Consider the following 24,692-nt stretch of genomic DNA (forward strand, 5'->3'; position numbering starts at 1 on the left):
GCTAAACGAGCACAGGCTTTTAGCAGGGCGTTTTAGTGAACTTAACCATCTGTTAAGTGTTTTGCTGAATTAGGAACTAAATGAACATGAACATAAAATCAAAGATACACTTCGTTTAGCTTAATTAATGTTGTTGGTACTTCATAGGATATTATTAAACGTATTGGAATGGTTCTTTTTGGAAGATTACAACATGGTACCATTACTAGCATAATGCAGTGTTCTTGCATTGGGTTTTTTTGTAAGAATGATTGAAAGTGTAGTTTAGCAAAGCAGGTACTTCATGTTCTACTCTCTGCCTTTTAATTTTATGGTGATGTTTCTTGACAGGAGTAAATTTCATCCATTGACTTCCATGGTGCTGCACCACAGATTAATTTGCCTAGGGACTCTCAAGTTTGGAGGGGAGAGAGGCCGTTTGTTAATACGTACCTCCACAAATATGCCGTCCTGCCTTTGTTTAAGAAAATAATACTAAACGTGACATCTTGAACATTAAAGTGTATAAATGGTAACACAGTTAGAACATTAATTTCAATTACAAACAGTGGTCTACGTAACAGAAACACGTTGATCTTACTTTGTGACCTACATGGGAAAATTCTTTTGACTATTTTTTTTCTGACTAAATTCTGAAGGAACCATTTCGAAAGACAGCCTAGTTTCGCAAGACAGCCTAGGAGAAATAAACTGCCAGAGGCCTGGGGGCTTTGATTAAGTTCCTGTCTAGACTGGCAGATAATAGGTGTCAGCCTGAGTTGTCCTGAAAAGGACAAGGAGCTCATTCAATAAAGTAGATGACAGCTGTTGGGGCTGAGCATCTCTTGGATGCTTTACTGTGTGCAGGAATGGAAGCATCCATTTTTTTCTGCTTGTATGCCTCTCTGAGAATAGTTTTTTCTCTTCTGTTAGAACAGTCATTCAACACGATAAATCTTGTCTCTGAAGTTTTAGGCCAGTTCTAATAATGTTTCTGTAGGGAAAAAACAAATGATCTATTCAGCCCGAATAGTCCCATATGCTTCTGACGTGTTCTGAAGCCTGTTGGGAATGGGATTGCTATGGAAGGTGGTGAGGTGTGCTCTAATGCTTCAGTGCAAGTCAAGACAAGAGCAGTAAGAGTGACAGCTCTCACATCCTCCGTTCTGCATTTTGGAGAATGAGTCAGAAAACTTGCAAGTATTTATTACAAAGCGTGCTGCCAAGAGTGTGAAAATTAAATGATTGCTACCTATAAAAGGTATTGATTGTTGGCAGTATCCTTACCTTCTACTTACCTCTTTTCTTACTTTTGACTTCTTTTTCTCCCTGTCAATCCTCCCTGTCCAATCTTCCTCACCTCTGCAAAGGTGACAGACATGATGCAGAAAGCTCTCTTTGATTTCCTGAAGCACAGGTTTGATGGGAGGTGAGAAATACTGTCCTTTTCATGCTTTTTTTCCCCCATGTGTTACTATCATTTTAGTGATTTTTTTTTTTTTTTTTTTTAAATGCCAGAAGATTGATGCATGTTCAAAACTGATTTACTGGCTTTGTATCAACACTGAAATGCAGCCAGCTGTGGGGTGGAACACAGTTAATGTATTGGTAGAAGTGCATGTATCTTCATTTCTGCTATGTCTGTAGTAGGATGTCTTGAATTTAACAGAATCATTCTGCCTTGATATCTTACCAGCCTTAAGTTACAGGAGAAATCTAGATGAAAGGTGACCGGGGCACATGGAAAGTGCCAAAATACCTTTGAAGATGGTGTTACCAGGCTCAGGTTTTTAATGTTGCCCTGGGAAGCAGGCTGTACCCCTTGTTCAGCCGGGAGTCGGAGGGAAGGGTGCTGCCCAGTGACCAGCCTTTTCGGCAGAGCCCGGCTCCGGGCTCGCTGCTGGCCCTCTGTCCTCCAGAGCTCCCCAGCCACTGCTCTGCAGGCCAAGCTGATGCACGTTGGGTACATTGAACTGAGTGGATTGCTGGTTTTTTTCATTCCCAAAGAGCTGTCCAATTCCTTTCATGTCATGGAACAGTTGAGGGAAGCATGACTGATTGCATGTAAAAGTACAGTTTTATTCACAGTCCTTCGAGGATGTGAAAAGTTCTTCGCCATTGGATACAAAAGTGTGTACTGCTGGACCAGCTCAGCCAGCCGCTGAAGCGTGCAGACACCAAATATAAGTGCCTCTTGACTTTATTTTGAAGCTGCTCTATTTGGGCGAGGTTCATTCCAGCACCTTTTGTGAAATTCCAGGCTCCTTTACAGCAGGATGTTCCCTAAATAAATCTAATCACACCCTAGCCCTGAAGTATCGGAAACAGCGGATTTCAACAGGGTGCAGTAATGGTGCTTCAGGCCAGCACCGAAGAAAGGTCAACTCTTAAATATTCTTGGTAGTCAAAAATACTTAAAAAGGTAGTTTGAAGAAGGAAATGCTGAGAACCAAAATGTAGAAAAAAGTGTGTCAGAACTTCAGAAATTGTAAGGAGGGTTCATCTTGTTTGGCTGGAACACAGAGAATATTTTCTGATGAGCTGTGAGAAGGATAATTTGGATTGCTTTGCTAGGAACACGGGCTTGGTCCGTGGCATCTCTTGCTTTCCAGTGGAGCTCGTCAGTAGTCGTAGGTGTCTGCTGCATCTTTGGGATGTTCTGCCTTTCCTTCATCCTAGTTTGTTCAGTATATTCTAACTGTGAAAAGGAGCTTATACTGCGCTAGCTAGTATGTAACAGTAAGTCAGGCTTGAAAATACCTAAAACATTGGCACTAGGACAGTGAAGATTATTATAGTGTCTGTTGTTTAGAAGATGTGGAGTAGGTTTTATGCTCGAGGTACCTTTCAGGGTGCAGCGAGGAGATGGCAGTGCTGAACTAACCCATAAACAGCTTAGATGAAATGTTTCACGATCAACTTTTGTGCAAAACATCTCATCTCCTCCCCTGCTTTTAATTGCCCAGCTGAAGTGATTTTAGCAGATTCTACAAACGTAGTGATTGAATTAAAACCTGACAGATGAAGCACTCTACGTGGCAGCCTGCAGTTAAATTTGTCATTTTTGTGAGCTGTTCACGCGTCCTGTCAGTGCCTCCTCTCCCCGCTCCGAGCAGTGTGACTGCTCTGGTTCCACTGCAGCTCACTGCGTGAGCTCCGCTGCCCCTTTGCATTACGCGTAGGTACGGAACCGCAGCCGATGTTCTCTTCCAGCTGTTGGCATCTGTCTGTCCGCTTTGCGTATGCCGGGGGAACTGAGGCGCATTGTTTTTGGTAGGAAACCATGGCAACGGGAAGCAATAAGTCATCTCAGTTGCCACGACGTGATTGCTATGAATATACCCTCTATGAGGTATATTTTTATACCCTATATGAGAATGTACTCAGCAGAGGCCTGATCCACGAAGATCAGCAGTGCCTAAATACAGAGAAGAAAATGTAAAGCACACTTGGACGCTCCCATGTAGGCTGCTTAATCCGATGGGAGGCAGGACTGCTCCTTGCCTTGCTCTTCTCTCTTTTCCCCCACCACGCACAGAGGTCTTGGTCTGCACAGAGCGGCAAAAGGGAGAGACTCTGCCTGGAGTGAGGTATTTTTTGGAAATCCTGTTGCCATTAGCAATGTCGGCAACGAGATCAGGTAGAAGTTTGAAATTTCAGCATTGAAAAAGTTAAATGCTGCAAGCAAGCTGATACTATTGACTTTGGCTCTGAGTAACTTTAGAAAAGTGAATTAAATTTCTTTTCAGGCATCTCAGCTGCTTCTTGGTCATCCTGCCAACTTTTATGGCTTTGCAGTCTTTTCCTCGCTGCTTTTCTGGTTTTTTTTTCCTCCATCTCTTCTGCGATTTTGTGACAGGTCCACGTTACCAAGAAGGAAAATGACTGTCCAAGGAGGAGTTTTTCAAAAGGCTTCGTTAAGACTTGAACTAGCAGGACTCCTTCCCTACCTCGGAATACACGGCTTCCGTCAGCTCCTTTTGTAACTGTGCCGTGCTCTTCTGGGCAGCGAGCTAAAGGCAAGGCCCGAGGGCTGTGTGCGCAGGCCTGCTGGAAGGAGCCTGCGGAAGCTCGGCCGGCACAAGGCATTCGGGGAATGGCTGCTGCAGAGGCTCTAACGGCATCGCTTTCTACATGCGTTGTGTTTAATCAGAGTTGCGTAGACCAAGCCTGGCTCTGTACATCCTGTCAACATAGCAAAGGCACATTTTTTTCTTAACATCTTTCAGCAGCAGTGATACTTAGGGTTACTTCTTAACTCAGGAAGAATGAAATGCTGCTTGTATCTGGCACGGCAGGTGAGCATTGGTGGTGCTTCCTCTGTCACATGTCTCCAATTCCAGCAGTCGGAGATCTGGGAGCTCCCTGAGCTGCGATCTGGACCACCGTGTTTTATCATCACCTCTAGACCCACGATCCATTAATTTCTCCCATTTCTTTTTAAACTCATTTATACTTTTGGTCTCTGCTATATTTTCTGGCAATAAATTTATTTATGTATTATGTAAAAAAATACTTGCGCTTCTTTTTAACCCACCATCTGATAATTTCACTTAGAGCTGCATAAATCTTACGTTCCGTGGAAGAGCTGCTAGTCCTTTCTAGCTTGCTTTCATTATTCACGGCTCTTTGGCTCATCACAGTCCTGCTAAATGGATTTTACGTGAAGCGACTGTGTGTTCTCTGTTCTATAATCTTTTGTCTCTTCTCAGCTCACTGACAGATCAAGTAAAAAAAAAAAAAAAATCACCCTCCTTAAGTTAAAGAGGAGGTTCCAGCAGTACAGGTAGCTGTGGCTCAACTTACTTTTCTCCTGTGCAACCCTGAGCCGAGTCGTTTGGCCCATTGGCACAGCTCCCTGCCTGGAAAAGGAAGGCGTGCGCTGGAGCACCGGTCTCCCGAAACGAGCAGCTCTGTTCAGGGACTCACCCGCGCTCAGATGGGAGTGACACGGCCTGCTCAGATGTCCAAACGTGGCCCGTCCTTGCCTCTTGGCAGCGGCAGGTTTAATCAACGGGTTAATTATCTGGGAAGAGAAGTGCTGGTACTGTTAGGACTCTCTTGTTCTGTATGCCCTAGGACTCGCATAACTTGTAGTATTTGGTACTGTGTAAATTCACGTAGGAGATGAGCGAGCTGGCGAGCAGAAAAGTTAACTAATGCATTAAGCAGACTAGCAGAAACTATATGCCAGTCTACAGTAGTGTAGGGAATAGAAAATACTTTACAGTTACGCAGCGTTTCTCTTTAGTTGTTCTTTAATGATGACGTAGCTCAGCTATAAAACATGTCTGAGTGGTATTTTATTGTATTTGCACTTTGGAATGGAATGTAGCTGTAGATCTTGCACAGCGTGCTGAAAATTTGACTATGTTTTTGTTCTGTCCTGTGTTCTTACTCCTAGGATATCAATAACTAGAGTGACAGCTGACATTTCTCTTGCTAAGAGGTCTGTTCTAAATAATCCAAGCAAGAGGGCAATAATTGAGCGGTCAAATACAAGATCCAGTTTAGGTAAGACATTGACACAGATGGAATTCTGAACATGGTTACATACTGGTGGTGAGTGACAGGATTTCAACCTTCAGGATGTCATCAGTTCTGCAATTTTAAATGTGTCTACAGCGTTTTAATGTGTAATTCTGACTTTCACATACTCAAATGGGAGACAGTTTTTTCCTGATTGAGGAGGGGCAACAGCACAATGTACTGCATTAGCCTCGCGTTAAACAATTACCTGGGCTAGAGCAAGCAGTATTAGAGCTGCTATTTGCAAAAGACGCCTGCAGTCAGAACATGGGTTCGGTGCTGTTTCCTCCCAAGGTGAGTTGGCCTCACAGCTCCCTCTTCACAACCCTGTGCTTTTAATTCCGCATCACAAGGTGCCAAAGAGCTTTCACTTTGTCCGGCCAAGAAGGAAGCGTGTTGTTCCTGACCCTGGGACTGATTTTGTATTTAATGTTGAACAGCTACAGCTTAATTTTGCTGTCTAGCCATGAGACTCTGGGTCTTCCCGCTCTCTCCTCACAGTGTCACGACTGCTGGGTTACACTGGCCTCATGATTTTTTTTTTCTTCACAAGGGTGGAAGTTTGTGTGTAGTATACGCGTGCCAATAACCTGGTCTCTGGGACACCATCCTAGGACGTAGGAGGAGTTAGTTTTCAGTCTTCTCAGGAAGAAGGGGCTCTTAAACCCAATTCTCTGACATCCTGAGTGACTGAACTAGAGGTGGGGGTCGTAGGACGCTTCACTTCTAGTTGGCATTCGAGTACAGGAGTAGGCACCCCAAAATTAAGTGCTGCAAATCATAGAATCATAGAATCGTTTAGGTTGGAAAAGACCTTTAAGATCACCCAGTCCAACCATTAACCTACACTACCAAGTCTACTCTAAGCCAATCAAGGGTAGACTGGACTAAACCATGTCCCCAAGTGCCACCTCTGCCCGTTTTTTGAACACTTCCAGGGATGGTGACTCCCCCACCTCTCTGGGCAGCCTGTTCCAATTCTTGACCACCCTTTCTGTGAAGAAATTTTTCCTAATTTCCAACCTAAACCTCCGCTGGTGAGTACTAAACTGTCCTGTGCCTGTGACCATGCGTTGCTCTGTGGGACAGCTCTTAGGCAAATGGCAAATTGAATGCGTGCGAGTTGCTGATATACAGCTCTTTTGTGCTTTGGTGGTGTAACTTACAGGCTTCAATTTGTGTTGAGTTTATCTAGTTAAAATTCGTCACATGCATGTGAATGATTAAGAAGGGTCACAACAGTGAATATCAGAAATACAATTCACATGGAAATAAATCTCTCCTTTTTCTTCAGACAAAAGTGCTTTGGTGTGAACATTGCCATCAGCGTCTTTTTAAATAATACCCTGTCAATTATTTAACAGAAACAATTTTTTGTGGTTATAGAATTAGGAGGTCACCGTTCTGCTTTTCATACAGACTCTTGTTTAAGTTAAATCAGAATTACAATCTGAAAACAAAAAAGGTTTTAAGAAATATCCATACATCATTTGCTGTCGAAAATAAAAAATCTTACGAATCCTAAGCTATTTAGCAGATTCGGAAAATACGCTTAAGTCTATTTTGTGTTAATACAGAAACATGCATTTCATTGTACCCAGTGTTTAAATACACTGATATTATAAAGGGACATAGTACGTATGTATTTTCAGGCAACAGAATTGTCTCAAAGGTAATATTTATTTAAAAAATTGCCTTGAGTAATAGGTTATTTTACGGAAATTACATTAATTCACATATGGAGTTCATATACTGAATGTATACAGTCTAGGAAAATAAATGGGTGATGATATTTTTGTCGAAGTAACGCTGGGGTTGAATGGCTTTCACCTCTTTTGTTTTCCTTTACTAGCTGAAGTACAGAGTGAAATTGAAAGAATCTTTGAGCTGGCAAGGTCCTTACAACTGGTTGTCCTAGATGCAGACACTATCAATCACCCTGCACAACTTATCAAGACATCTTTAGCACCAATTATTGTCCACGTTAAAGTGTCTTCTCCAAAGGTAATGTATCTCACCCTTAAAATGTGTGCATTTGAGAGGGACCTGGAGGGCAGTGTGGGAGTGAGCAGTGTGGTGGCTGCACCTGAAGAAATTAAGAGTGAGATGAAGAGGAAAAAAAGTGAAATTTTTAGACCAAGGGCTTGACAGGGGGATGTCTGATGGAATTTCTTTTTTCTGCCCCAAACCTTAACCTAGCCTTGGGCCGAGCCTTAGACGAGGCACCCACCAATTCAGTAGACAAAAAGAATTCCTGAGGAGCAAATTCTTTCTGTAGCTCTCAGTTGCCCTTGGCAGTGCCTTTGCAGCCCCCCTACCCTACTGAGCTGTAGTTCAAGCCCTAACCTTAGGCTGAGCTTCAGAGAAGACACCCAGCCCTTTGCCCGCTTCCCAGGCAGTTAAAGGTGGTCGTCTGTTGATCGCAAACAAAGCCTGTCTGCTTTTGTCTGCGGCTTCTGCCTGGGGCATGCTGGTAACACCACCCACAGCTGGGTCTGGACCAGTGTGGCCAGGCTGCTGGCCAGCTCCTGCCGTGGAGCGTCAATGTGGCTTGCTCGGGAGCGCAGCGATTGGGAGCAGCCAGCAGGGATTTACCAAGGGCAAATCATGCCTGACCAACCTGGCTGCCTTTTGTCATGAGGTTATGAGCCCAGCGGACAAAGGAAGAGTTGTTGTTAGCCTTTACTTTAGCAAGGCTTTGATGTGGTCTCCTTGTAGTATCCTGATGGGCAAATGGGTGAGATACGGTCTGGGTAAGAGAGGTGCAGGATTGGATGGACTGCCCAGTTCAGGGTGCTGGTCAGAGGTACAGAGTCCAGCTGGCAGCTGGTTACCAGTGGTGTCACTCAGGGAGCTGAAATGGGGCCAGTACACTCCAGCATTTTTGTTAATGACCTTTGGTAATGTATGAGGTTGTGGGGAATAGCTCATTCTCAACGTGCCAGAGGGCAGGGCTGTCATTTAGAGGGACCTTGGCAGGCTGGAGAAATGAGCTGTCAGGAAGCTCTTGAAGTTCAGCAAAGGCAAATACCAAGTCCCCGGGCTGGAGTAGCCCCGTGTGCCCAGGCCAGGCTGGGGCCGGCTGGCTGGGGAGCAGCTCTGCAGCCGGGCACCTGCGGGTCTTGGTGGGTGACAGCGTGGACAGGAGTGAGCCGTGTGCCCTGGCAGCAGAGCATCAGCCGCATGTCGGGCTGTACGAGCACAGATGGGTCAGTCCTGGCTAGGAGAGGTGGGATCTCCTTGGAAATGGTCAAAACTCAGCTGGACGAGGACCCCAGCAATCTGATCCAGCTGGCCTTTGAGTGAGGGCTTGGCATGGAGAGCTCTAGAGGTCCTTCTGACTTAAAAAATACTCTGTTCTATGATCCTATAATTTTCTTTGAAACTTTACAGAGAAATAGTTTAGGATTCCTAGCTTTTCCGCCCCTTAAATTCTAGTAATGAACATAGTGGAAGAGAAAAAAAAAAAAGTAATATGAACTGTGTGTGTAAAATACCTTCTGTACCCAAAATGCACCTCAGAACAGATGAAGTTATAGCGTTATTGCTACACAACTTAACGTGCTGCTACTGTTGTGCCACAGTCAATCCAGAAATCCAGTATAATTCTGTATATATAGAATTTTTGTGGTCCTCTAGAAGATGACATTTGTCAGAAATAATCTACTACTACAAGTAAAATAAAGCAAAATCACCATTCACCCTGCATTTGAAATATTTGCAAGGGGTCAAACGTGATGTAGAGGGAAATGCGCACGGCTGTCGGGATGGGTATCAGAAAGGTTTGTGCTGGTATTCAAGGACAGGATTTTATCCATTTTGTTAAATATAATGGAGAGCTGCTGAACTTGGTAATCCTCCAATGGGATGTCAGGCTGAGCTTTATGGAGATACGCGGTTCTTAAACTCACCTTTTCCTCTTTTCCTCTGTCAGGTTTTGCAGCGACTGATTAAATCTAGAGGAAAGTCACAAAGTAAACACTTGAATGTTCAGTTGGTGGCAGCTGATAAACTTGCACAATGCCCACCAGTAAGTACGGAAGAAAGGCTAAAGAACTTGTGATACGTGGAGTTTTAAAGATTTCTGCTGTGTTGGTCCTTGATTGTAGCCGAGTTCATACGTTATTACTTCACTTTATGGCAATTCAGACAGCCCTGCAATTGCAACCCTCGATCAGCTTTTATTGCTAAGAAACAAGTTGTCGGATACTATCATCCTGATTATGTCCTGTGCTGGGTTTATTATGAACTTTGGCAAGGTGACAGGTCAAAAATGAGGTGTATGGTAAAACCGACCTACTAGCACATTAGCAAATTACATCATTTGTGGAGCGGTGCTGTTTTAAGGTCCCAAAGGGCCAAAGTCTCAGACTCCTGGTTTGCGAGGAGGCTGCGGAGGACGTTCCTTCAGCCGCGGGGCGAGTCCACACGCACCGTCTGTATGGGGCGAGTCCTGTGTCTGCATGCACGTGATCCCCGAGCCTCCTGACACAGCAGTGCCTGCAAGCCATTCCAGTTACCTCATCGGAGCACAGTCACTGCTCACCAGCCATTTTATCAAAGATACTGATTACTCACCTTGAATAAACTGCTGCTTAAGGAGCAGAGGTCCTGGGTAGCTGATTAGGCAGGCAGATGCTGTGCGGAAAAGCTGTACAGGTGTTTGGACAGGGCAGCTCAAACTTGCTTTTAGTTTTGAAAACCACGCCTGCTTTCTGCGACAGAGAGAGGCACTCCACGGAAACAAGCGTGGATGTGGACTTGCTTTTACAGTGTAATAGCTGTGCCTAAGGTTGGTCTGGTAGCGCAGAGACTGCTGTTCCTACCAGGGGAACGATCAGGCAGTCCGGCCTCTGGCTTGCCAGCTGCCCATCTTTCTCATGCCAAAGAACTGTGAGTAGAAATCAGATTAATTCAGAGAAATTCAGAAGAGACACTGGGAAGGTTTCCGTGATCCTACTCTCAGACTTAAAATAGGCAAAGTGCTGACAAAAGAAATATCTTGGAATAATCTAGGAACAAATTAGCAGAACAAATGCCTGACCCTCGTGGTCAGATAATGCTTCTAGAAGACTTTGCCTTGTGTTATGTAGACCTTAAGGAGATTGTCTCCATTTCAGATGGCTTTTATTCTCAATTCAGATGAAAGTAACAAAGTTCAAGCAGCTTTTGTTCTGGAGTAATGATCCACAAGGATTTATTTCCATGCAGCTTAACTTGGTTTTGTATGCTTCTTAAGATACCAAACTTCACAGCTTCCTCCTCTCTTGTCCCCACTGGCCATAAAAAGATAATTCAGGCATTTCTGGGCACTCCTCCTAGATGATAGTGATAAATGTTGCTTTTTAACTGTTCCCATTGGTAGGAATTGAGGCTGAGCCACAGCTCCTTGAGGCCAGTGCTCTCATGCCCCTCAGATGTCCCAGAGCTACTGTTGGTGGGAATGGCGGCACTCCATCCAGCAGAAAAGGAGGCCTGGAGAGAGCTTTCTCTTCCTCTCTCCTCTTGCTCACTGGTTGACCTTTTAGGTTAGCGCTTGCCATCAGGTAGACCTTGCCTAATTGCTCGCTAGTGCCCGGAGACCACCAGCCTCTGCTGCACCGGGGTGCCCGCCCTTGCCCGTCTGGAAGAGACCTCTGTGGCCTCAGGTCTGCCCAATAATTCTGCCTTGGCTTAGCAAGAGAGTGGGGTAATTCCACATGTACGGGTCAGCTTTCTGAAAAATACTGTTTCAAGCTGTCTGACACTGCTAGTGAGTTCAGGTTATGTTTGCTCAGTAGTTTCAGCCAGATACAGAATGGAGAAATACTTAACGTGGATCTGTGAAAACTTTGATTTTTGGCAGGTTCTGGTAGTGTTTGGGTGTATGCTCAGGCTAGATTCACACTGAAATGTTAGAAAGCAGAGAAAAAAGGTAATAGGCTTCACTGAAATGTCTGCCCTCCTTCTCTAAAAGTGGAATGGTTTAAGAACGTGTCCAGAATGAGAGATCCAATTCAAATTCCTCCTGTGCCTGACACAGAGCAAGGATTGCAATAATGCCGAGAAGTGCTGGTGGTGGTGTGTGTATGTGGCAGGGCTGTATCTCGAGTTCTCCGGTGAAATACGCTTTTTGCCGTGCCCGCTGTGCCCCAGGCAGCTCGCAGTTTCCCTGGCGGGTGTGGATTTCGCAGCCTCCCTCCTGCCGTCCCTCTTGCCCCGTCAGCACCACTTGCAGATGTCCAGCCGTCGGCGGTGGTAGATGGTGGCTGTGTATGCATCCAGCTGCTGGGGTTGCTGCAAAGACCTGGCGGCTTCTGGTTCCAGTAACCGTAGATCGCTTCGCTCACCGTCTCATCCTTGTTTTCCGCTTCGAGCAGCACTGAAAGATGTTCGAGCCACCTCAAGTTCTTCTGGCGAGCTCAGCTGTATTATGTTTCTCCCACGTAATTTCCTACCGAATTGTCACCTCTTAAAATGATGACGGAGAATTCCTGTGAGCCATTCAGGTCCCGTTAACTAAGACAAAATTGTACACTTCCCTGTAGTACAAAATAATTTCTGTAGAAGCGTACACCTTCCTAACTCTTACTGGGCGTGAGCCAAGTTAAATGGCGTCGCACCTGCACCCGTTTGAATACGGCTCGTGGTATTCACGCCGGGCTGTCGCTGAGCTCACACACACAACAATCCGCTGCACGTTCTTCCCATCTGAAAGGTGTATTTGTTTTTCCACCTGCACGGAGAAGCCCTTGCATGTTTCACAGCCTTGTTTGCTTTTTATACAGCGATTTCCTCTTATTCCACTTAGGTTTGCTCACACCAGTTGAAATGAGGCAAGTAGCTGCGCTGGTTGGAATAAAGAGCGTGCAGCAGCAGGATGCGCGTTGTAGCTTGTTCGTTGTAGATTGTCCACCCCCTGGATCTAGTAAGCTCTGCCTTAACACCCCATCCTGTCGTCGTATTTTGTTGCCTAAGGCAACAAAGTGAGACCCCACCTGGATAAGAAAAATATTTCCAAATTTCAGAGTCTCCAGATTTCAAACCTGTAACCGTACTTGCTCAGAGGCCGCCTTCCGCTCTGACTTGCGCAACAGCCTTCTGCGGAAACCATCCGGTCAGTTTTGCACTGCCTGATTTCAAGAAAGTTATTGCTGACTTAGAGCACTCGAAGGGAGATGACAGTCTTGGCTAAGTTTAAATTAAAGGACCAAGTTGATCTGTGATTTAATTAAGTAAAAGTATACTGCTAAGACCAAAGACACTGCTGGCTGTCTCCTGCACTGTGACCTGCTTCGTCTGTTTCGCAGCTCAAATTCGTGCAAGAGGAGTATTTGTTTCAAGTGAAGATCCTTGAAAACCATAAAAACCTCACTTTTTTTTCATTTGCTGAGAGCCAGCCTAAAGTAATCAGATGGTGCTGTATGTCTAGACACTTTAAAAATAGCTGTCTTCTTGGGCATATTTAAGTTCAGGAGCTGCTTTCATTATTAATTCCTTGCTAATCTTTCACCGGTGCTGCTCGAGCCAGTGCTTAGCGTGCCTATCGCTGCATGACTCCGTTAAGCAGGAACGTTACATGGCTCAAGGAAACATGAACCGTACTAACCATACAGCTTTAAATACACTCATCGTGTGCAGTTCGTTATGATTTTTTTTTTTTAAACTTTGGGATTCATGTCAATGCTAAGAGAGGGTACGTATCCCTCTGGTCTGTTTGACATAACCTAAAAAATACCAGAAATTACACTCGAGCGGAGCTAAGATGCATTGGTATAATTAAAAATAGCCAGTACACCAGATATACCTACAAGTTCACATTCCTCCTCCTCAGGTACACCTCCGTCCTTGCAGTCCTGGCTGGGGCATCTTTTCCTGCAGAGCCTGAGCTTGCCTCCCCTGACCTCAGGGCGCGAGGTGCAATTTGGGATCGCCCGTAGCTGTAGCGACTCCGGGCTCTGCCTGCGGCTCGGTGCCTCTCCCCAGCATTGCCGGGGGGAGGAGGATGCCTCTGGAGCCCTGAGCGTTTTATTTTGCATTGCTAACATGGGGTAACGCACCTCGAATGTTTCACGGTGGTCATACGGTAAAGCAAAAGAAATGGCAGAGGACAGTGGCAACTAATTTTATCTCCTCTTCAGGAAAGACCACTGCTTTAATGTATTATCGCTTAAGAAATACTAGTACATGGAAATGCTCATATGATAACTGTTACGCATGGTGTAAGAAAATATTGCAATGCGTAAAATGCGTTGTAAGCAGAGCTGGGAAGAAACTGCTTTACTCCATGACCCCTGCAAACAAGGATGTCCTGAAAAGATTCTTTCCTCCCAAATACATAGAAATAGAACAAACACAGTTTAGCTATGAGCAGAACTGTTAATTGCAAGAGAAGACCTGAGTGCTTTCTCTGTAACTTCTTTTCCCTGTAAAACACTGCAGAGCTCTGGAATCAGGATCCTGCCAGTTTTGCAGCTTTCCCAGGTGCCCTTCAAATGACAGCCCGAGAGGCTCGCCGTTACCGGCCCTAGTGCTATTTTACAGTTAACTGTTAAAAAGGTGACACTTCTTGCTGCAGCTGTTAAAAGTTCTTCTTCCCTCAATTCAGTTTAATCGAGATCACTGTCAGAATGCTGCGCGAAGCTCCATACCCATCTCAGAAGCGGGTGGTTTAGGTCTGTTAGCTAGAGTGTTAGCTGGGCGTTTCTTAGAAGTGCACGAAGCTGTTACCCCGTGAAGAAAGGCAGCCGTAGGCAGCGGTACTGGCGTTCCCACCTCCCAGCTCTTCGCCTTACCTCCACCTTGCAGCACGTTTAGTTCTGCCAATACAGCATTTCGTCAGCTCCCCGAATCAACTGATCCAGGCTAAAAGGCAACTTGAGCAGCCGTTCCCTAGCTTAGCAGGAGGAGGTTGGCGGGTGTTGGGAGAGTATTCATTGACCTGCTTGCTGTTAAAGCCCCATGCAGCTGAAAATACGCCTCGAGACAGAATTACCTTGCAACCTGCAAAGCTGAGTTTGCTAAGACAGCCAGCGTTGCCCTCAAATCAGTGGCCAGCTGCGCAGGAAAACCGCTTACTAGTCTCAGACCAGAAAATGACAATATTCATTCTTCATTTAAGAAAGCACGCGTTATATTCCAAGGGTAATATTTTAATTTCAGTATTTTCCAAAGCAAAGTATATGTAAGCAAACCACATTCTTTTATTTCCTGCCTTAACTACGTTTGAATTACTAACTTCTTCCACAAATGAGCGGTATAATGGCGTATGTAGCGTATCAACACGTGTTTAAATGGCAAAGGAGGGTCCAAAGGGTATAGATAAATAGAGGAGCAAAACAAGCAGCGATAAACGCTGAATTCAACCAAAGGATGCAGTGTTAGGAGTTTATTAGAGGAAAACTCCGTAGTTGCTGGCAGAGGAGGAAACATTTCTCTCCTGTGCTGATAAGAGAGAATAAATTATAAATAAAATGGCTTTAGTATTGAAGTAAGTTCTGGACCAGACTTTTGGGCAGAAGTTAGATGCCGGATCAAGATTTATGATAGATTCATCCTGCAGTTTGATACCTTATTCTAGAGACGCCGGCTCTATGTATATTGGATAGATCTATAAACATGCATGGAGGAAGAGCAGCCTGTGGTTTGTATCGGTTACTCTTTTAACACCTGCACCACTTGCACTTACTTTTCATTTCCTGTGCTATTTTCACAGTATTTTTTTTCCGCTAAGGCGTAATTTAAGATTAAAGATGAGGTATGCCATGTCACTGCTGAAAATACGTTTATATTTCTCGAGGGACTCAGTTTATCATGGTTTATTATCAGCTGTTTGTTATCAGCACTCGTCGTGCTGATAATCTAAAAGCATTGTCTGCAGAGCGTCCCTTTGACTTCTTGGGTAGCACAGAAGCCGCATGGCTTTGAATTCCTTCCACGGTCACTGGTGAACAGCTGCTCCGTGGAGTGCGTGGTGAGCAGGTCTGAGGCAGGTACCAGGACTTGCAGGAATGGTCAGGTGCTGTCCCCTTGGAAGGGAAGAAGGTCTTGCAGAATTGAGCACAGATAGGCGAGGCTATCCAGACAGGCATAAACGAAGGTAGTTAACAAACAGAGCATGGAGAGAGCCTCTGAAGAGTTCCCAGCTGTAAGTATCTGAACGGCTGGATGTCCTGCCCGTAGCCTTGCCTAAGCAGGAATGCTGCTGCCGGCAGAACTGCACGCTGCCTTCACTGAAGTGGAAGTGGTTTTAGGGGCATCATTCACTCTGGAAACGTGTTCACAGTTAGGATGAGGGAAGTCTGCACGAGTCCTCGGGTCCAAAACCAAGGCAAAGCACCCCTGCGTTACTCCGACATCTAGCTTCAGTTCCTGTCCTGGAGCAAAAGAAATTCCTTGAAGGAGTCTCATGCCTTTGAGCGTGGTAGGGCTCGCGCAACGCCTGGTGAACCTCGCTGAAAGGATCCGGTGACTTCTGAGAGCTTGGGCGTTTGATCGCCTCAAACCCACTTGTATAATTTTCTCTTGCAACCCCGTGCTCTGCTTCTTATTTATTGACCTTTAAAGGATTAGCGTGATGAGAATTGTTTAACGTCTCTCTTTTCACCTGTAACATTGTAATGAACCACACTTTGTTGTTGTGATCAGGAAATGTTTGATGTAATTTTGGATGAAAATCAGCTTGAAGATGCTTGCGAACACTTGGCAGAATATCTTGAGGCATACTGGCGTGCTACTCACACCACCAGTAGCACACCCATGACTCCTCTCCTTGGGCGAAATTTAGGATCCACTGCACTTTCACCATACCCTGCTGCAATCTCTGGATTACAGGTATGAAAACACATTTCAGCCCCAAACGCCACTGCAGATCAGGTGGGTTTCCTTAATCTGTGGGACAATAGCGTAATATGTTTCATAGAGCATAACTTGTATTCACTTTGTTAGTTATTATTCGCTGTTTGGCCACTGCCAGCAGTAAGAGGGCAAGCTGAGGCCCGCAGTCGGTGAAGCAGCAGTCGGTGCTGAAGCACGGTGACTGCTCTGGCTTTAATGGGAAATAAAACGGCCGTAAGTTTTCTGGCAAGCAGCGAGTTCTTGAGGAAGAGCGAAGTGCCGCTCTGCCGAGTGGTATTATAGCCGTATTAGAGAACGGCCTTTTTTTAATCTGGAAAAAATGTCACTGCAAATGAGCCCCTGTCAGGTCGGGAATAAGCATGTACAGTATGGCACAGCAGTTGGGCTGACAGCGGCTGTATTTAAGAATGCAGAACGGTGTCTCTGATGACCCTTTTCATTTCTACCCTCGTAACTTCACAGAACGTTCACTTTTGGGTGAAAAACTTCCATGCTTGTCTCTTGTATCAGCAAAATGCCTTCACCTTTTTGAGTTTTGAGTGTGAATAAAATAATTTTTTTTTAACCCGTTGAAAAAAATTCTGACCATTTTTTTCCACAGGGATAGCTCAAAAACGGCTGAACTTTGAAACTTCAAACGTGGCATGTAAATAGTCCTTAATGAGAAGTACGTGCTTTACTAAGTTTGAAAACAGAAAATGTTTTTGATTAATAGTTATGAATGCTTGAGAAAATCAGGATTGCAGCGAACTTTTAAGTCTGAAAGTTTCAGAAGGAGTTCTGCGTGTGTGTGACTTTCTAGGAGTGTGCACTTCCTAATGTCTGTCAAAAGTAGAGTTGAGCAAATTGCATTTAATGAATAATTCACCTGACAAATTTAACCTCTGTTCTGCTTGTAGAGTATCTGGAAGCAGGTAACAATTTTGAAGGAAATGATGCGTTGTTCAGTGTTTTCAATTAACATAAAGCTGGTTTTCCTGTGAGTGAATTGCACTTCGCTGAAGGTGCATGAGACTCGACACTCACATTTCTAATGCTGTGCTTGATTTTATTAGGATCAGTAAGTCACTGTTCCCTGACTGGCTGAATGCACAAGCACTGTTCTGTTACTAATAACATGCACATGTAAACCGTTGTTTCCATTTTCACTTGCCTTAAAATTTCAGTTTTCCATCCCTTCATGACAATAAAATACCATCTGCAGAACTTTCACCTCTTCAGTTTCGTTTTGAAAACTGGGTGTATCCGCAGAATTTTTTTCAGGCATTTATTTCTCTCTGATCAATGGACACCAGCAGTAACTGTGAAATGTTGCTCCATTTACTTAGGGAAAACTCACACTGAAGATGAAAATCACCCCTGTGCAGTGGGCTGGCTGAAGGTACGCATCACTTAATCCCCACTTCACCCGCATTGTGAAGGCTTAGGTGGGACTTGAATGGTGCTAGTTCTCTGCAGAGGGGTAAATTTCTCCCTGAGCGAATGACGCCCAGCTAGAGACGGCAGGGTTTGCCTTTCAGTGCCACGGAAGCGTTCAGGCCCATTTAAAGATTTCTGACGTTGCACGCGGTTATCTCGCGGTAAAGGCTTCCGTCATCATCATAAGGAAGAAATGTTTTACAGTGAGGGTGGTGAGGCGCTGGCCCAGGTTGCCCAGAGAGGCGGTGGAGGCCCCATCCCTGGCACCATCCCAGGCCAGGCTGGACGGGGCTCTGAGCACCCTGGGCTGGTTAAAGCTGTCCCTGGCACTGCAGGGGCTGGGCTGGGTGGGCTCCGAAGGGCCCTGCCCACCCAAACCATTCCATGGTTCTGTGATTCTATGATCTGAAGGCTTACCCACCTAGAGGTTTTATATTAACTTAAGCCTTCAGAAGGATTTGCATCAGTTTGAACCGTAATGATGTGGTACGGTAATTATAAAGCACTCGCGCGAATCCTAGGAATTAAACTAGCTTAGGCGCTTATGATATATTAAGAATTTATGCTTCTTATGACCTTGTGACTCCTTCTCGCCTGATACCTTGGGGAACTGAATCCCAAAAGCCCAGAGCCTCGTGTCACAGTCACACCTGAGAAGGATGCAGATTTGCTGGGACAATCTGTACATACTTCACCTAATCGGGACTTTAGGAGTGTCCCTTTTTTTACTTGATTGTGGGTCGGACTGTAGTTTACCGAGAATCGAAACTTCTGATTTAACTCAAGTCTTTGGGCTTCATGAAGGTCATCAGGGTGAAGTTAAATGGCGTAGATACAGGAGAGTCAAAGAGAGGGCATACGCTGCGCCCCGTCGCAGCGGGTGTGGCATGGCTGCCGAAGCCGGTGGGCATCTGGGCCTTGGTCATGACCTTGCCTAAAAGGGGAAGATGTCGACGCCGAGCTGTGTGTGTTTGCAGCCCTCAACAGGAAGAGTCAATTTTGTCGTTGCCAACTCCCGGGGGCCAGTCGTTGGCCTTTGTGGCTAATCCCTGGTTAGCTCTAAACCTACGTAGCTTAGTCTGATTTCAGCGAATGGACTTAAATCCCGTAGCTCACGTTTTGGGGATGTAGGAGTTTCTTAGGCTCCAGGGGATTTGCATTTTAAGTCCATTACTGCAGAAAACATAATGCTGCTTATCGTTCCAATTGCGCTGCAGGATCAAAAGTTAGTTGGGGCGTAAGACCTGCAGGTATCCACACCAGTTTTGTGCCATGCTTACACCTCTCAGGAGGTAAATAGTGGGATCAGGATGACTACACAATGGAGGCAGGGAAGCAGGAAGGCTTCTAGAAAGGAGCGGGTTGCAGCCAAGAGAGGTCGGTTGCTACAAGGAGGATAGAAGGTGTGAGCACAGAAGGTTGAAGTTGCGATTGATTAGGTGATTATATATCAAAATTGCATGCCTAGGTCAAATAAATGTGAGAAGTATAATTTGTTGACATATAATCACTACTGAAACGTGATACTATAAGGAAAACTTGGGGGTAATGTGGTAGAAGTTGCTGCCCAGTAGCTGAGTGTGTGAATTTGCAGGGCACCTTTTCCGTGCCAGCTCGTTACGTGGAACCTCTCAGGGAGTAACCTTGGTAGCATCGATCCGCAGAAAGAGATGCGACACCGTATCTGCTGTGCTGTAAACCTATACCCACCTGCACGGACGCTTCCCCGTGCAGACAAGCCGTCTGCTATGAATTCTGCAGCTGAACAGTTGCCGTACAGAGAGGGTGCAGCAACAGGAGGAAGGTTTGATAGCGCAGAGAGCGTCGGCCAGAATTTCAGAACCGAGAGGAGCAGACGATGCTGTGCGTGCGCGGGGACGTGCGGCCGCAAGAGTGCAGCCATCGCGGCAGCGTTCTCGTGGCGATTAGAGCATCAGAAGGATGACGTTGGGTGTGTACTCTGGAAAAGGAAAAGTATCGACCGAGTTGGTTCTGAGTATGGATGGCTGTACTCTAGAGAGGTTTAATGGGCGATGACAGCAAGCTAAATACATTTTTTTAGGCTGTTTCTTCATTGTGCCAGTTTACTGGCAAAAAACATGAAGTAACTTTGTTCGTGTGACAAATGTCGCACATGATCATTATGGGAACGTGAGGATAGCAAAGGTGAAACCTTTTAATTAATAAATTACCTTAGAAAAGGGTTTTCTGTCAACATATTTAAAATATTTGTGATGTTTTAGTTGAAAGAATTTGTTAGTAGCTAATCATTGTAGCCACCCCTTAGCTGCCTGGTTAGCAGTCCATCGTTTGTTTGGTCATATGAAGGTTTTTAAATAGGGTTCAGAACCAGCCCTTTAAAAAAAAACCCCAAAAACCAAAAAACCAAAACCACAAACATCTTCAGATGTTTTCTAAAACCGCATAAATCAATGCTGATAATTTCCTAAGCAGAACAGAAGCATGAATGTTATGTTCATGATCAGAGAAAAGTGATAAATGCTGAATACATCAGCTCACTTTTCATGCTGAGTGGCCTGTAGCGTTTAACAAGGTGAATACCATGAGGTACCCACTGTAATACCGCGTTCGGTCTGCTTTCGGCTCTAGGAACCAGACAATTCTTGTGACCCATTCCTGTAGCATACAGAATTTAATATAAAATGAGTAACAGAAAAGTGGATGGATTCTGAAAGACCTCAGAATAAGTCTGAAAACAAGCTAAAAAAAAATGTGAAATCCTCTTTGTCGGTATTAATGCTTGGGTTCTTTGGCACTCGTAGAGCCAGCGTATGAGGCACAGCAGCCATTCTGCAGAGAACTCTCCAATTGAGCGACGAAGCCTAATGACCTCAGATGAAAATTATCACAACGAAAGGGCTCGGAAGAGCAGGAACCGCTTGTCTTCCAGTTCCCAACACAGCCGAGATCACTATCCTCTGGTGGAAGAAGAATACTCTGACTCATACCAGGACACTTACAAACCCCACAGGAACCGAGGATCCCCTGGAGGATATAGCCATGATTCGCGACACAGGCTTTGAGTTCAAGAACCTGGGGAAAAATAGTATTCATCAGTTGATAACTTGCCATAACGTAGCTAGGAAGAAAAGAAAAAAAAAAAAAATCATCTTAATTTGGCAGACGTAACGCGGTGATACCGCAGTTGCACTCTGCTGTCATTCGATGTTAAGTAGGGGGCAAAAAAAAATTTACCATGCCCTTACATTTATGCCCGATCATATAGGTTGATTTTTTTTTTTTCTTTAGTACAGCATTTGCATTGATAGCCATACTTTTTCTTGTCGTTAGATATTAGACGCATCCGTTTGTAATTTAGGGTACTTATCAAGGCACTTATAAAATAATTTCCTGTGCTGGAAATTCCAAATGACCAGTTCCAGTTGGAACCAATTTATAAACCAATTCCTGTTGGAATTTGGGTGAATTGACTGGAAAGTCGACTTGAGCATGTTGCAATCAATTGAAAAAAAAAAAAAAAAACACCAACACCAACCCACATGAAAAATCTGAAAATTACCAACCACTAGAAGCCAGAAAGTCAGCTGCAGTATTTGTTTGCTGGAAGCTCAATTTACATTTAAAGTTAGAATAAAAGGTTTTATTCTAACTGCTTATTTCCAGAATGGCTTTTTCGGACAAACCAAATGTAAACTAGCGATAGTGCCAAATATCACAAACTATTGCAGCAGTTACAAAATACTTTCCAGTTTGAAATTATTTTTAGACCTGGCATGAATGTTGCAGCAAAATGATTTCTTTAGTTTAGCCAGTACTGACATTTTCGTTGCGGTCAGCAATGATGAACTCTGACAGGAGAAGGGGAAATAGAAACAGGAAAAGGAACAAATTTAAGAATAGTTTGTATGGTTAGGGGTTGAGAATTTATTTTTTTTTTTCTCTCATTTACCTGAATACAGCTAGTAGTCCCAAAATGGAACATTAATGTATAGATACATAATATTTTTTCTCCCGTTTTTCGTATTCTGCCTTTTTAAATGGAAAACAATACGCTCTTCTTACCCAGTATGTAGAGTACCTACATTCCAGTACATCCAAGTACCTACCTGTATGTTACATCTTTCAGAATCCATCTTTGAATGTCTGAAAATTCCAGCATCGCACAAGAACTCTCCAGAAGATCAGTTTAAATTACAGTAAAGAAATCTGAGGGCAGGGTTAAATACTCTTAAATGATGAACATTTCAAATAACGTATTGGTCAGAATTAGCTTGCAATAAAAATGGAGCATCAGAAAAAAAAAAAAAAAATCTGCTCCCAGTAAAGTCGTAGAGCTGACATTTTTGATTCAAAGAACTATGATAAATGTTTGGAGATACTGCTGCCTTACTTCCTAACAATCGCTTCTTTTCGCCTCTTGAGTCTCCAGTTCCTTTAAACAGAGAAACTTCGTGGTTGGCCCTTATGTCTTACATGGTCAGTGAAGCCTTAGATCCACTGGGATTGGGAAAGTTACCGTCAATGACCGTTTTGTACAACCCACTAATGTCTTTAAGCAGAGACTCCTGAAGTTCCCCACTGCATGTGCTTTCTAAAATTGACAGAACTATGCTGAACATGCATTTTTTGAATGCAGGTTCGCGTCAAAACTATTTTTTCAAAAATGAGGATCATTAACTTTTATATTTGCTTATTTTCTTCCCAAAGCCTGTTAAAAGTAGGCTTTAAAAGCATGTAGCACTAAATGGATTTCCTGAATATTACCGTTTCTTCTACTTTCTGGACCAGTTAGCAAAGATCACTGGCATTTTCCACCACCGTCGAGTCTGGTTATCTTCTCGATGTTAACAAAGAGAAAAGTTAATTCATCTCATATCTGGTACAGCCGAAAGTGATGTACATCTCTAGCAGCATTAAAAGATTGCGGATGCACGATTAATTTTTTAAACAACTTCACTGCCTAAAAGGCAGCCTTCAACGCCACTAGATGATGCGAATGGGCCAGTTACCAAGAAAAAAAAAGAAAATATCTGCATCCATTGGAGTAACAGAGTTGAGAATGGATGTGACAGACCTGATCCTGTTTGATTTTCTCAGGCCGAATGCCCGCAGGTTCCAAAAGAGCGTTCAGGCTGCGAAAGCACAGCAAGATCTGGTCTGGGAATGGTAGCTCCAGCTGCCTTCTCTAGTATTTTCTGCTATAGCACAGTGGAGCATTCTCCAGTAATTTTTACAAACCTTTGTTACATGTACAGCACACATACCTGCATGAGAAAGAAGGCATTAGGCAAAACATTTTTTCTATAAGCTTTAATAAGTTTCTTGTTTGTGTGCATTAAAGTATTAATTGCAAAGGATGCACTGAGATGTATAAACCTAGATTAGACAGCTGTTTATCTTTATTCTGTAGTAGCGTTAGGGATCGGATCATTTAACTGCTTGAAGATATTTGCATTTTTAACGGCAGGTAGCTGCGAAGCACCTACGTATATTTTCTAGTAAACAAGGTTACTGCTTTATCATTTCCTAGACAAAAATGTCATTAATTTCTACAGCCTTTTGGAGCCTTGTTTTTAAGTCTTCCATGTCACGCTAGTAAAGGGAAAAGATCTACACAACACGTATGCACAAATTCCATCACCTGCAGCATCTGAAGTGCCAAAACGACTTTGTTTGTTCTAATAAAAACAGGCTTGTGAGGGAAGTCGTGTATTGCCTTGAACGAACACACTGAGTTCCTTTATTACGTGGGTTTAAGTTTACTTTACTCTTGTGTGTAATTAGTTCACCCTCTCCTCTCCCACTGCCCATTCCATTTTAATATAAGAAATCAGTTATAAGTGAGCCAGCAGGTCCCCTTGCTTGCTGGGTTTTTTTATTCTTTGAAGATAGATATGTCTTTAAGTACAAATATACCGAACATGCTAATATATTCTTAATTTATTCTAGGCACAAGCTATGGGAACTCTTTATTTTAAAAAGTAAATGATTTTTAGGAAACACGGTAATAGCAAAAGCTGCGATGTTGATCAGGACATGTTAACTCATAGTATTTGTATTAGAACTTCAGCGATGCTAGCCAGCTGTATTGTGATTTATTATGCAATGGCGCTATATAAAATTGTGAAGTTCCTGTATTCCTGAATGAATACAAGTAAGACTAATTTTCCAGCCCTCACACCGTTTCTTCTTGTTATTAAAATATTATTGGAGATCAGAGTTCTGTTCCTAAGCTCTGGCTTAAACAGAGGATTTTTAGAAACGTTTATAGAAACGTGGTTTTTTTGGTTGTTATCCGAGTTTTTCACTAGGACTCTTTTGGATTAATGACAATTTAGCCAATAAAGGTGATAACAACTACCTTAGTATCTAAAGACAATATATGTCTGTGCATTCATGTTTGTGAATGAATTAACAAAGTATTTCAAAAATCTTGAAGCCACTTTAAAGACAATTAATTGTTAAACTTTTAATTTAAAACACTTTCTCTTTGGCAAGTTGTATGTAACAGATGTACAGGTTCTTTTACTAGTTCCGTAGATGAACATTGACCCCATGGGATGTGCAACTCGCAACTGATTGTGTTTTCTAACGGAGTATATTAGGAAATTCTGTGTAAAGTAATGCACGTAAAGCTGTTCTGTATCAAATTTGAGTTGATAAACAGTGGGCCACATGAGATGATCAGTGTCTAAACGGGTCGGGCTGGCAAAAAGCAGTTCCTCTGCTTGAGAACTGATAGCGCAGTATGGCCCGACACCTCGACTTGATCCTGAAAAACCATCTTGCTGTGGAAATCAGGCGGCGCCCAATTTTGTACTGGCCAAGCGCGAGCAGTTTCTGAAGCAAGCGCTGTTCTCTCTTGCTGATCGCCCTGCGTCTCAGCTACTGGGCTGCTTCCCATACCGTGTCTTTGTGACGTAGCGCTGGTGGAGCCAGATAAATTG

General features: G+C 43.9%; 1 protein-coding gene across 1 annotated transcript in view; it reads left to right on the forward strand.

Annotated features, from left to right (window-relative positions):
• Positions 1 to 20,808, forward strand: part of CACNB4 (calcium voltage-gated channel auxiliary subunit beta 4) — a 108,689-nt gene extending 87,881 nt beyond the window's left edge. The window contains exons 9-14 of the mRNA XM_075711416.1: positions 1,350 to 1,408; positions 5,384 to 5,493; positions 7,361 to 7,512; positions 9,443 to 9,538; positions 16,135 to 16,320; positions 20,547 to 20,808. Of these exons, the coding sequence (XP_075567531.1) occupies positions 1,350 to 1,408; positions 5,384 to 5,493; positions 7,361 to 7,512; positions 9,443 to 9,538; positions 16,135 to 16,320; positions 20,547 to 20,807 (864 nt within the window). The 3' untranslated portion in view covers position 20,808. The remainder of the gene's footprint in view (positions 1 to 1,349; positions 1,409 to 5,383; positions 5,494 to 7,360; positions 7,513 to 9,442; positions 9,539 to 16,134; positions 16,321 to 20,546) is intronic.
• The last annotated feature ends 3,884 nt before the right edge of the window (positions 20,809 to 24,692 follow it).

Source organism: Pelecanus crispus, chromosome 5, assembly GCF_030463565.1.
Source record: "Pelecanus crispus isolate bPelCri1 chromosome 5, bPelCri1.pri, whole genome shotgun sequence".
Taxonomy (NCBI): Eukaryota; Metazoa; Chordata; class Aves; order Pelecaniformes; family Pelecanidae; genus Pelecanus; species Pelecanus crispus.